The sequence below is a fragment of the Oryzias latipes genome, chromosome 4, assembly GCF_002234675.1.
Source record: "Oryzias latipes chromosome 4, ASM223467v1".
Taxonomy (NCBI): Eukaryota; Metazoa; Chordata; class Actinopteri; order Beloniformes; family Adrianichthyidae; genus Oryzias; species Oryzias latipes.
In genome coordinates this window covers 10,349,880-10,362,641 of record NC_019862.2, presented here as the reverse complement: position 1 = coordinate 10,362,641, position 12,762 = coordinate 10,349,880, and the positions used below count along the sequence as shown (strand labels likewise).

Below are 12,762 nucleotides of genomic sequence, written 5' to 3'. Positions count from 1 at the left end.
AGGGTTATATAAATACGGAGGTCAAATGCACCCCAAACTACAGCGTGAGGGAATTGCCAAATGCCATCCACCAAAAAAAAAAAAAAAAAAAACGCCTCGTGGGGTCACACGTGCTCCGAAAAACAGCGGTTGGAATTTTTTTTTTTTTTTTTTTAAAATACGGGGGTCAAATGCACCCCAAACTACAGCGCGAGGGAATTGCCAAATGCCATAAACAAAAAAATGCCTCGTGGGGTCACAGGTGCTCCGAAAAACAGCGGATGGGATTTTTTTTTTTTTTTTTAAATACGGGGGTCAAATGCACCCCAAACTACAGCGCGAGGGGTATGACAAAAAATTTTAAAAAAAATATACCCCCCCCTTCCCCCTGGTGGTCGTGCGGTGTAAGGAAAATGAAGATAGGAAAATAAAAAAGCATAGTCTAGTGGGGTCATTTGCACTCCGTAAAACAGCGGAGTGAACGCTTTTGTTTTTGGAGTAAAAAATAATAAAGTATTGTCTCTTGGGGTCATTTGAGCTCCGTAAAACAGCGTAGTGAACGCTTTTGTTTTTGGAGAAAAAAATAAAATACTGTATAGTCTCTTGGGGTCATTTTAGCTCCGTAAAACAGCGGAGTGAACGCTTTTGTTTTTGGAGAAAAATAAAAATACTGTATTGTCTCTTGGGGTCATTTGCACTCCGTAAAACAGCGGAGTGAACGCTTTTGTTTTTGGAGAAAAATAAAAATAAAGTATTGTCTCTTGGGGTCATTTTAGCTCCGTAAAACAGCGGAGTGAACGCTTTTGTTTTTGGAGAAAAATAAATAAAGTATTGTCTCTTGGGGTCATTTGAGCTCCATAAAACAGCGGAGTGAACGCTTTTTTTTAAATAATACAGGGGTCGAATGCACGCGAAAGCACAGCGCGAGGGGTATGTAAATAAATAAATGAATTGATGCCCCCCCCCCTTCCCCTCCCCCTGGTGGTCGTGCGCTGTAAGGAAAATGAAGAGTGTATGAAAAAAAAAGCATTGTCTCGTGGGGTCATTTGCACTCCGTAAAACAGCGGAGTGAACGCTTTTTTCTGGAGAAAAAAAAAAGTATTGTCTCTTGGGGTCATTTGAGCTCCGTAAAACAGCGGAGTGAATGGTTTTTTTTTTTTAATAATACGGGGTCGAATGCAAGCGAAAGCACAGCGCGAGGGGTATGAAAATAAATTTTAAAAAAAAATTATACCCCCCCTCCTTCCCTCTCCACCCTCTGGTGGTCTTGGGGTGTAAGGAAAATGAAGAGAGGATGGAGAGAGAAAAAAAAAATAAAGTATTGTCTCGTGGGGTCACTTCTGCCCTGTAAAACAGCGGAGGGAATGGAGAGAAAAAAAAATAAAGTATTGTCTCGTGGGGTCACTTATGCCCTGTAAAACAGCGGAGGGAATGGGTTTCGTGCTGGCCACCGAGAAATGCCTCGTGGGGTCACTTATGCCCTGTAAAACAGCGGAGGGAGTTATATTTTTTTTGGAGCGGGGTCATGCAGACCCCAAAGCACATGCCAACCTAAGCGAGCGGAAGGGTTAATGGAGAAAGAAAGGATTCAGGTGGACATCTGCAGGGACACTGACGGCTTCGGGCTGCAGAGATCCTGCAAACCACCCATCAATGAATAAAACATGAATAAATCATAAATCAAACTAACGAATTTCCAAACATTTATAACGTTATCAATAAACATTCAGCTCACCTCTTCAACAAAGTTTAGTCGGTCTGCTGCTGCTGTGTGGCGTTCACCTGCTGCTCATCATGCTCACTTCCACTTAATATCGTAAATTTAATTTAGGACTTAAAATCTTTTAATTTTACTGTTTTTGGTGGCCCTAAATCTCCGTCGTAGAGCAGCCAGCGGGCGAAGCGATTTTTAAACGTCTTTTTAATGCTGCAGCCCATGCAAGACAGGAGGAGCCAGTGATGATGACGTTTGAGATATCTTTAACTGTCATTCTGCCTAGGCAAAACTGAATTACAGATATCTACAATTGTCATTTAAGATGTGTGACGAGTTGAATGTCGTTTTCAATGACGTCATTGCAGATATCTGTAATTCAGTTTTGACTAGGCAAAACTGAATTACAGATATCTCTATCGGTCGTTTCGACTAGTCACAATTACGTTACAGATATCTTGAATTACAATTCCAACTATCCAAAATGTAATTACGACTAGTCAGAAATACGTTGCTGATATCTACAATGTTCATTCCGGATAGTCAAACTTAGCCTTTTGATGTTAAAATGGCCTGCCATATCTGCGCGCTCTCTCTCAGAGACGGGAGCGCGCAGTTTTAGGCACGTCAATTCACAGGTTTCCAGCTGGTACAAACTCTGTGAAATAATAGATAATAGTAACTGATAGCGCTGGCGCAGATTTCTCTCTAAGCACTGCTACTACTGCACGCCTCTGGCATCGCATCGCGCCCGAGAAGGACTGGTCTAATGAAAAAAAAAAAACTATAATTAAAGATTTGTCTGCGAGCCACATGTGACCATCAAAAGAGCCATATATGGCTCGCGAGCCATAGGTTCCCGACCCCTGCACTAGACAGTGCTCTGAACCTTTTTTCTTCAATGTTTTGTGAACCTCACTGGTGTCCATGGATTACATGAAATCTTTCCACCTTTATCCACCTTTGTCATGGTAGGGAGAACACGTCAATGTAAGGGTGGGGTCATAAGATAGCACAAGGGTTAATATCAACAAAGGTATAAAACAAGGTTGCCACATTTCACCCCTTCTTTTGATTGCAGCAGCAGAAATGTTATCATTACAATGCCCATGTAACCCCTTTATTTTATTTTATTTTAATCTGTTTTATTTAAGTTTGTATTTTTCTGTATCGTTGTATATTTTTGTATTTAACTTTCCCTAATGTTGTTTACATTTTTCTATACCTGTTGTAATTGTAACTTGTTGGATACTTTCTGCACCTGCCATATAACTGTAAATCTCAAGTGTTTTTTCAATAAAAATAAATAAATTTGCGCACAGCGTTCATAGCAAAAATCCACAAAAACTATACTTCCGGGTGACTCTTGTGTGTCAGGCGAAATATATATATAAAAAAGAAAGAATTTAAACTTTCGTTAACAGTTTGCTCCATTTTTGATTTAATATTTGAATGGAAAATACGTGGATTATTATGGGACATTGTTGCTTGGACGATAAAATCCAGCATCGCTTCATTTAAAATAACTTTAAGTTCAAATGATGGACAAACGTTCTCATCCAATCAGCGTTGTCCCATAGTACCTACCTCTTTCGGTTTCGGAAATGTTTTTTACTTTTGAAAATTTTATTTTGTTTTCTGGAAATACATTTTATTTTCTGAAATGTTTTCATTTTTAATATTTAATTTTGTTTGCTGAAAATTTTTCCTCCTTTAATTTTTCATTTAGTTTCTAGAAATTAATTTTGTTTTCTGAAATGTTTTTTTTTTTTTGTTTGGTTTCTAAAATTTTGTTTTTTTATTTTTGTTTTCTGAAATGTAATACGGCTATATATATATTTTTTTTAAACAAAAATGCATCTAAAATGTACTTCCTGGACATGGGAACAAAATTAACTTTCTTTTCTAGGGCTATGGAGAAAGAAAAAAGGGAAATTCTGACTTTAATCTAAAACTTCAGACTTTTTTTTCAGAATTATGAACTACTGGTGCATGCGACAGGGTTTGTACGGTCACCTGGGAACGTTTTGGAAATTGAAAATGCAATTTTCTGTTAAGTTTGGCAAAGACATGAAATTTTAAAAATTCTAATATTTTGGAGGTAAAAACATTGAAAAACAAATAGTTTCACATGAAATTTGAATTTAAATAGTGGCAGAATTTCAACATCTAACTATTAATGATGGGAATTTACATAGCCATAAATCAAGTTTTCAACAGTTCAGCATGCATGGCACTTTCAACTTGCTATCAGACATAGATTGTCAAATGCTACGAAATGCTGGAAAATGTAGTTTTAACAACAAGTGGCTTTTCAAGAAGTATTTACTGTGGCTAATAAAAAGACCCTGACCAGAAATCTGGGTTCATATTTCACCAAAAGATCTGACAGATAAGAAGGCTCAGGACCGTTAATATTTAAAATCTATCAAAAAGATCTTAAAATCAATCTTGAAGCATATGGGGAGCCAGTGCAGGGATTTCAAAATCGGGGTGATGTGAGCCCACCTTCTGATCTTGGTGAGAAGAACTCATGTAGCAGAGTTCTGGAGAAGCTGAAGGTTCGTAACCCTTGTACTATCCTAGGCACTTTAACGTTAGGAGTTGGGTCATCTAGAACCACTAGACAGAGCTCTGAACCTTTTTTCTTCAATGATTTGTGATCTTCACTGGTGTCCATGGATTACATGAAATCTTTCCACCTTTATCTACCTTTGTCATAGTAGGAATAACACGTCAATGCAAGGGTGGGGTCATCTAAGATAACACAAGTTAGTTGTTAGTTTTTGGAAGACCAGCAAAGAGGACGTTACAATAATCAATTATACTGATGATGAAAGCATGCGTTAGAACCTCCATATTAGCAAGAGAGAGTAGTGGGCGGCCCTAGCCAAATTTATAAGACAATAAAAAACAATTTTAATGTCCTGCTTAATATGCAGACTCAAAGTTAGTTTAGAGTCAAAAATGATGCCCAGGTTTCTAACTGTTTCTGAGTAACTTAATGAAAGTTATCTTAGCTTCAATGGCTGTTTATCTCTTTTGGCTTTAGGACTAACGACTAAAATTTTAGTTCTTTCCTGGTTGAGCTGCAAAAAATGATTTGCCATCTATGATGTCACATCTTAAATACAGTCAAAACGTGTTTCTGTCGATCTTGTGTCAACAGAAGATGTAACTATGTACAGCTGGGTATAATCAGCATAGCTATGGAAGCTGAAGTAATGACGTCTGATGGCATTCTCCAATGGTAGCATATACATGTTAAAAAATGCTATAGATTGGTAATAAGATCAGTAAAACAGGAAAAATGATTGATATCTGTACAAACAAGTAGTAAAAAATGTGTTCAATATTTTTAGTGACTGTTGAAAATGGTGCAGAAGGGAAATCCTGTTTGAAACAGTAGACTCCTCATTTAATGTCTGTTTCACTGTTTCAGCTGCTGGACAGCAAAACAATTTTTTTTTTTAAAAAAGGTCAAAAAAAATTTTTTTACAGTGACATCATCAGTAAAGCTCATTCCTTTAAAGTGATGACATCATTTGACATCAGCAGATGGATTATGTCGCTTCCCATTTTAATCTTCAGAGGCATCATTTGACATCATTTGACATCATCAGCCTCCTGCATTTCATCCTCAAGTACGAGGCATTTTCAGAGCAAAAGGATTTTAGAGTTCGTGGGCAAAGACACGCAAGAGAAAGAGAAACAGGAAGGTTTCACATCTTTGGAAAACAAGAACTGAGTTTGAGTCCACTTTTTGAGATTTATTGACCAGTTCATTCAAAATGTCACACGGCGAGGAATTTCAGCAGATGGCCGTTTCCATTGAAGAATTAAATAACGTCACAGAGAACATTCTGCAGCAAAATGACACTTTGAGCAAACATCTGGAGAACATTTGCGAGAGTTTGCGGAAAAGGAAAGATTTGGACGCTTCATGCAAAGAATTGAAAAAGACACGGAAAGCTGCTATCGAGGAAAACAGAAAACTGGTGAAGCAGCTGGAGAGTCTAAGAGTGGACGTGGAAAAGCAGATCCACGTGGAAAATGTGTGTGAAAAAGAGAGGAAAAGAAGATCTCAGGCCTTGGAAAGTAACCAAGACCTGAAAACATTAATAGCCTCTCTTCAGACCAGACTTCAGCAGCTGCAAGAAATGGATCAAGAAATTTCTGGCGTGAAAGCTGAACGTAAACTTTTGGAACGGGAGAAGAGAGATCTGCAATCCCAACTGAAGAAACTCCAGAAGAAGACTGACCACAAAGCACACTTGGAACTGGATTTGAGAAATGAATTTGATGAATTCCAGGCTTTAAAACAACAAACTGAAGAACTGAGGCAAAACCTTCAGGAGTTGCAAGAACGAAATGAGGAACAAAAGACGATGGCAGACAACTATCCTAGCATGATAGAAGATAGGCGACGTCTCACAGATCTGAGGGCTCAACTGGAAAGAGAGATTTCTGATCAGAGACAGCAGCAGGAGGAAACACATGCACTGGCAGATAAACTGCAACACCGTGAAGCGTTGGAGTCTGAATATAAGGAGATGCAAGCACAAACTAATGACTTGGTGACAACATTCTTCACCCTTAACATAGAAGTTGCCGAGCTGCAGAACCAGGTTTCAAACATGGATGAGGTGCAGGAAAAGCTAAATGTTGAAAAGGAGGAAAATTTAAAAGCAAAGAATGAGGTTTCAGAACTAAAACAGCAGCAAAAGGAACTCTGTGAACTGGCTGTGCAATACAATCAGGCACTGGATGAACTAGGATCTCTTCGAGTGAAAACAAAGAACCTCAAAGATGAAAAAACCATGCTGACTGACCTTCTGAAACACCGTCAAACATTGGAGACTGAATACAATGAGATAAAAGCAGAAATTCGAGAGGCGGAAGCTTACAACTGTCAAGCTCTCGAGGAGGTAGATTTTCTGAAGGGGAAGCTGTCAGAGTTAGAAGATGTGGAGAAAAGAATTTTAAAAGCAAAGGAGGAAAAATTAAGGGCAGAAGAAAAATACGACCTTCTCTATAAGGAACTCCAAGGCATTCAAGTTCAGATCATGGCTCATAAAGGGAGCACTGCTGCTCTAGAGAAAGAAATCCAAGATCTCCAGAGGAAAGACCAGGAACTAAAAGAGCTCAGAGCTGAATTCAACAGATTTTCTGAAGAAAAGTCCCAACTTGAAGACAAAAAGAAGCAGCTTCAGGATGAAGTTTCAGAACTAAAACAGCAGCAAAAGGAACTTTGTGAACTGGCTGTGCAATACAACCAGGCACTGGATGAACTACGACCTCTTCGAGTGAAAAAAAAGAACCTCAAAGATGAAAAAACCACGCTGACTGACCTTCTGAAACACCGTCAAACATTGGAGACTGAATACAATGAGATAAAAGCAGAAACTCGAGAGGCGGAAGCTTACAACTGTCAAGCTCTCGAGGAGGTGGATTTTCTGAAGGGGAAGCTGTCAGAGTTAGAAGATGTGGAGAAAAGAATTTTAAAAGCAAAGGAGGAAAAATTGAGGGCAGAAGAAAAATACGACCTTCTCTATAAGGGACTCCAAGACATTCAAGTTCAGATCATGGCTCATAAAGGGAGCACTGCTGCTCTAGAGAAAGAAATCCAAGATCTCCAGAGGAAAGACCAGGAACTAAAAGAGCTCAGAGCTGAATTCAACAGATTTTCTGAAGAAAAGTCCCAACTTGAAGACAAAAAGAAGCAGCTTCAGGATGAAGTATCAGAACTAAAACAGCAGCAAAAGGAACTTTGTGAACTGGCTGTGCAATACAACCAGGCACTGGATGAACTACGACCTCTTCGAGTGAAAACAAAGAACCTCAAAGATGAAAAAACCACGCTGACTGACCTTCTGAAACACCGTCAAACATTGGAGACTGAATACAATGAGATAAAAGCAGAAACTCGAGAGGCGGAAGCTTACAACTGTCAAGCTCTCGAGGAGGTGGATTTTCTGAAGGGGAAGCTGTCAGAGTTAGAAGATGTGGAGAAAAGAATTTTAAAAGCAAAGGAGGAAAAATTGAGGGCAGAAGAAAAATACGACCTTCTCTATAAGGGACTCCAAGACATTCAAGTTCAGATCATGGCTCATAAAGGGAGCACTGCTGCTCTAGAGAAAGAAATCCAAGATCTCCAGAGGAAAGACCAGGAACTAAAAGAGCTCAGAGCTGAATTCAACAGATTTTCTGAAGAAAAGTCCCAACTTGAAGACAAAAAGAAGCAGCTTCAGGATGAAGTTTCAGAACTAAAACAGCAGCAAAAGGAACTTTGTGAACTGGCTGTGCAATACAATCAGGCACTGAGCAAACTGGGACCTCTTCGAGAAGAAACAAAGAACCTCAAAGATGAAAAAAGCATGCTGACTGACCTTCTGAAACACCGTCAAACATTGGAGACTGAACACCATGAGATAACAGCAGCAACAGACGTTGTGGAGGATGAAATCTTTGGCCTTCAAACTGAGGTTTCTGGTCTGCGGAACAAGGTTTTTAATTTGGATGATGTGGAGGAAAATGTTTCAAAAGCAAAGGAGGAACACCACTGAAGACCTGCTGGTTCAGGAAGAGAAGGACTTAGAACTCCAAACAGCACCAAAACAAAGCTCTGTGAAGGAGGAGGATCTGACCAGGGTAGAAAAATCTCTGCTTCTTCAAAAGAACATCCAAATCCTGGATGATCAGATTCTGATTTTGAAGTGGCAAAAATAAGTTTTCCAGCAAGAACTTGGATCAACGTCAGGAAGAAGAGACAATAAATGAATTCTGCCTGACCAAAAAAGTGAAAGATTTAACCTGGAAGACTTGAAAACTGGAAAGCAAGGTTTCAGATCTTACCTAAACCTGAGCGAAATCCAGAGTTTCTCTCCAACTTTGATCAGGAGAAAGCCAAAAAAAAAGACGACATTTAGAATAGGGACATAGGGGAAAAAAACTGACATGGGGTCAAAATGGTGGAAAGCCTTTATTTTTAGTACATTTTAGGACACAGAAAGGCAGAAACTAATGTTTAGAATAAGGTCAAAGGGAAGATAAAAACAGAAACGGGGTGAAAATTGGGAAAAGCTTATTTTAGTACATAGTAGGACACAAAAGGGCAGAAATATAAAAAATAAAAATTAAAAACGGGCTAAAAAATAATGTAATAAAAAGGGAAAACACTTTTTTCATTGGTTTCATAATCCTTGTGTTGGGATATGGTGTATAAATATGTGTGTTGTGTGCATGTGTTTGATGGAGGGAGGGGGGTTAACATAGAGTACCCCCATTAAGTCGCCTCCCTAACAAGCAATGTCACTTGTTAGAAGGGGGACCTGAGGGGGATGCACATTTTTAAAATGCCTGCCTCCCCCTTACTGGACAAGTGCAAACACAACACACACCATGTCCCGGCATAAAAAAAAGGTTAATTAATTTGTCAAAATCCATTCCGGCGTTTAAAAAAAAGGCAGACGCACTAATAAGTGTGTTTGTGTGGGTTTTCTCTGAGTACTTCAGTTCCCCCCACCCGACCAGAATGTAGTGTCTTTTCGGAGTATTATTAGTTAAAATTTGTCAATTGAAGAAAAAAAAATGTTGCAATTCTTTCTGCTGATTGAACATAAGAAACACAGACAATAAAACATTTTGAATTGATTTATTAGTTATTTAAAATCTGGCCGTACTTAAAATAAAAAAAAGGGCGACACACTAATAAGTGTGTTTGTGTGGGTTTTCTCTGAGTACTTCAGTTCCCCCCACCCAACCAGAATGTATTGTCTTTTCGGAGTATTATTAGTTAAAATTTGTGAATTGAAGAATAAAAAATGTTGCAATTCTTTTTGCTGATTGAACATAAGAAACACAGACAATAAAAAAATTTGAATTGATTTATTATAATAATAATAATAATAATAATAAATTTTATTTAGAATGTGCTTTACATTTTAGATAAAATCCCAAAGCGCTACAATGGAGGCAGAAATAAAAATGATTTACAATAAGAACAAGGTAAGACAAAAATAAAACAACAATGAAAGTACTAAAAAGCATTATTAAAAAGAAAAGTTTTTAAGCCTTTTTTGAATGTGCCAAGGCTTTGTGGGGCTCTGAGGGATTGTGGAAGATTGTTCCAGAGTCGAGGGGCAGCAGCCTGAAAGGCTCTGTCTCCCATAGTGGTTAGCCTGGTCCTTGGCTGATGAAGGCAGTGTGTGAAATTGGAACGGAGGAGTCGTGAAGTGGCGTGCAGGGAAAGGAGCTCACTGAGGTAGGCAGGGGCAGTTCCATGGACGCATTGGTAGGTGAGGAGACAGAGTTTGTATTGAATTCTGGAACGAATGGGTAACCAGTGAAGTGACTGAAGGACAGGAGTGATGTGGTCAAATTTGCGTCTCCTTGTCAGGACCCTAGCAGCGCAGTTTTGGATGTGCTGGAGCTTTTCCAGGCTCCTGCCAGGAATCCCAACAAGGAGAGCATTGCAGTAATCTAGTCTGGAGGAGACAAAAGCATGGATTAGTTTTTCTGCATCAGACTGGGTTAGTGAGGGGCGGAGCTTTGCAATGTTTTTCAGATGGAAAAAAGAGACTTTGGAGAGGTGACGTATATGATGATCAAATGTTAGAGTAGAATCGATTTTGACACCAAGATTTATCACAGGTGAAGAAAGTGGAATGTTGTGACCAGAGACCAGAATGCTTTTGGTGGAGGATGTTTTGATCTGGTGAGGGGTACCGATTAATATGGCTTCAGTCTTGTTGCTGTTGAACTGGAGAGAGTTTTCAGCCATCCATGCTTCTATCTCCTCGAGACATGCCTGGAGGGCAGAAGAAGTTATGGTGGGAGTGGAATTCATTTTTACATATAATTGTGTGTCGTCGGCGTAACAGTGGAATGAAATGTTGTGTTTACGAATGATTTGTCCAAGTGGAGATATGTAGATGGTAAAGAGTGAAGGTCCAAGAACAGAGCCTTGAGGAACTCCCCAGGTGACTGTGTGTGTGTGGGATTTAGCATTTCCCAGAGCCACATATTCTGTCCTGTTTGTGAGATATGATTTAAACCAGTTGAGTATGTTCCCAGAGAGTCCAACAGTAGTATGAAGACGGTTAAGGAGAATGCCGTGATCCACAGTGTCAAATGCAGCTGATAGGTCAAGAAGGATGAGTAGAGATGGGGAGCCCTGGTCCGCAGCCATGAGTAGGTCATTCATGACTCGGACCAGGGCTGTCTCTGTACTGTGAGCTGGCCGGAAGCCAGACTGAAATTTTTCATACAAGCTGTGCGTTGAGAGATGATGGTGGAGTTGAGCGGCGACAACTTTTTCAAGAACCTTGGACAGGAATGGTAGGTTGGAAATGGGTCTATAGTTTGCCAAGTTATCAGGGTCCAGTGCCGGTTTTTTTAAGTGTGGTCTAATGATGGCGGTTTTGAGAGCAAGGGGAACATGACCGGCTTGTAGTGATTGGTTAATTATAGTTGCGATAATTGGACTGATAATTGAAATGTTGTCTTTGATCAGGGCTGTTGGGAGGGGGTCAAGTGAGCAGGTTGAGGATTTCATAGTCCTTAAGATGGCCTCAACTTCTTTCTGTGTAGTGGGTGTGAATTCAGAAAGGGGCCTTGGAGCTGTTGGTACAGTCGTGTTTTCAGATGAGGTGGGAATAGTAGTAGTGGGCAGGAAGTTAGATTTTATGGAAGATATTTTGTTGGTGAAAAAATCCTTGAATCTATCACAGCTGCTGACACTAGCGTCACTATGGGTAAGTGTGGGGGGCTTAAGCAGAGAGTGTATGGTGGAAAACAGCTGTTTTGAATTTCCAGTGTTGCTATTGATCTTGTGGGAATAGAACTTTTGCCTGGCTATTTTAAGGGCTCTACAGTAGAGTTTTTGATGGTCTCGATAGGCCTGTTTGTGTACTGTCAGGTTGTTTTTTATGAGTCTTCGTTCCATGGTTCGTCCAAGTCTTTTAAGAATTCGCAGTTCCTCTGTGTACCACGGGGCTGATCTAGTGAAAGAGACGGTTCTTAGTTATTTCAAATCTGGCCGTACTTAAAATAAAAAAAGGGCGACACACTAATATGTGTGTTTGTGTGGGTTTTCTCTGAGTACTTCAGTTCCCCCCACCCAACCAGAATGTAGTGTCTTTTCAGAGTATTATTAGTTAAAATTTGTGAATTGAAGAAAAGAAAACTGTTGGAATTCCTTCTGCTGATTGAACACAAGAAAAAAAGACAGTAAAAAAATAGAATTGATTTATTAGTTATTTAAAATCTGGTCGGACTTAAAATAAAAAAAAGGGCGACACACTAATAAGTGTGTTTGTGTGGGTTTTCTCTGAGTACTTCAGTCCCCCCCGCCCCAACATAATACAGTTCCTGTAAATTTTTTAATAAGTTGATCATTTATTTTTATTATAATTAATTTAATTTCTAAAAATAATAATAATAATAAAACATGAAAAAAGTTGAAAAGAAAGAATTGCAACATACTAAATTTATCCCCTCCGTGAACCGCCACCTTAACGTGGTGGAGGGGTTTGCGCACTCGAGTGATCCTAGAAGCTAATCTGTCCAGGGCTAATGCTAATGGCACGGTGTCCCTCAACAGACAGGCTCTAGTTGACGAGTCAGACTAAGAGCGGTTCAGCATCCCTAAACTGAGTCAGAAAGAACAAGGTCCAGTTGCAACACACAGATTGCAGTCAGGCCAAGCCTGGAGCTTAGGCTCGCAAATGAGGGCTTGGTGGCCGGGGCTCTTCCCATGAACCCTGGTCGAGGCCGACCCCGCAAAAAGACACAAAATCACTCCTGCCTGGGCCAGGGAGGCCCAGGGGGGAACTCTGCTGGCATGCGGTCCCTGGTGGTCATAAACATGGTTCATTATGGTGGCCGAGAGGTGCAAGACACGCTTACATATAAGATACAACAACAACAAATCAAATACTGAAAAACACCACAGTAAATCATGAAACACAAAAGCAAATCATGAAACACAACAGCAAATCATGAAACACAAAAGCAAATCATGAAACACAAAAGAAAATCATGAAACACAACAACAAATCATGAAACAC

The 12,762-nt window shown here is 39.7% G+C and overlaps 1 protein-coding gene across 1 annotated transcript; it reads left to right on the top strand.

Moving 5' to 3' along the window:
* The first annotated feature begins 5,069 nt into the window (after positions 1–5,069).
* Positions 5,070–8,346, top strand: LOC105353911 (myosin heavy chain, skeletal muscle-like). Its single transcript, XM_020702316.2, has one exon. It carries the CDS (start codon positions 5,485–5,487, stop codon positions 8,257–8,259), a length of 2,775 nt encoding a protein of 924 aa, XP_020557975.2. The 5' UTR covers positions 5,070–5,484; the 3' UTR covers positions 8,260–8,346.
* Positions 8,347–12,762: the final 4,416 nt, after the last annotated feature.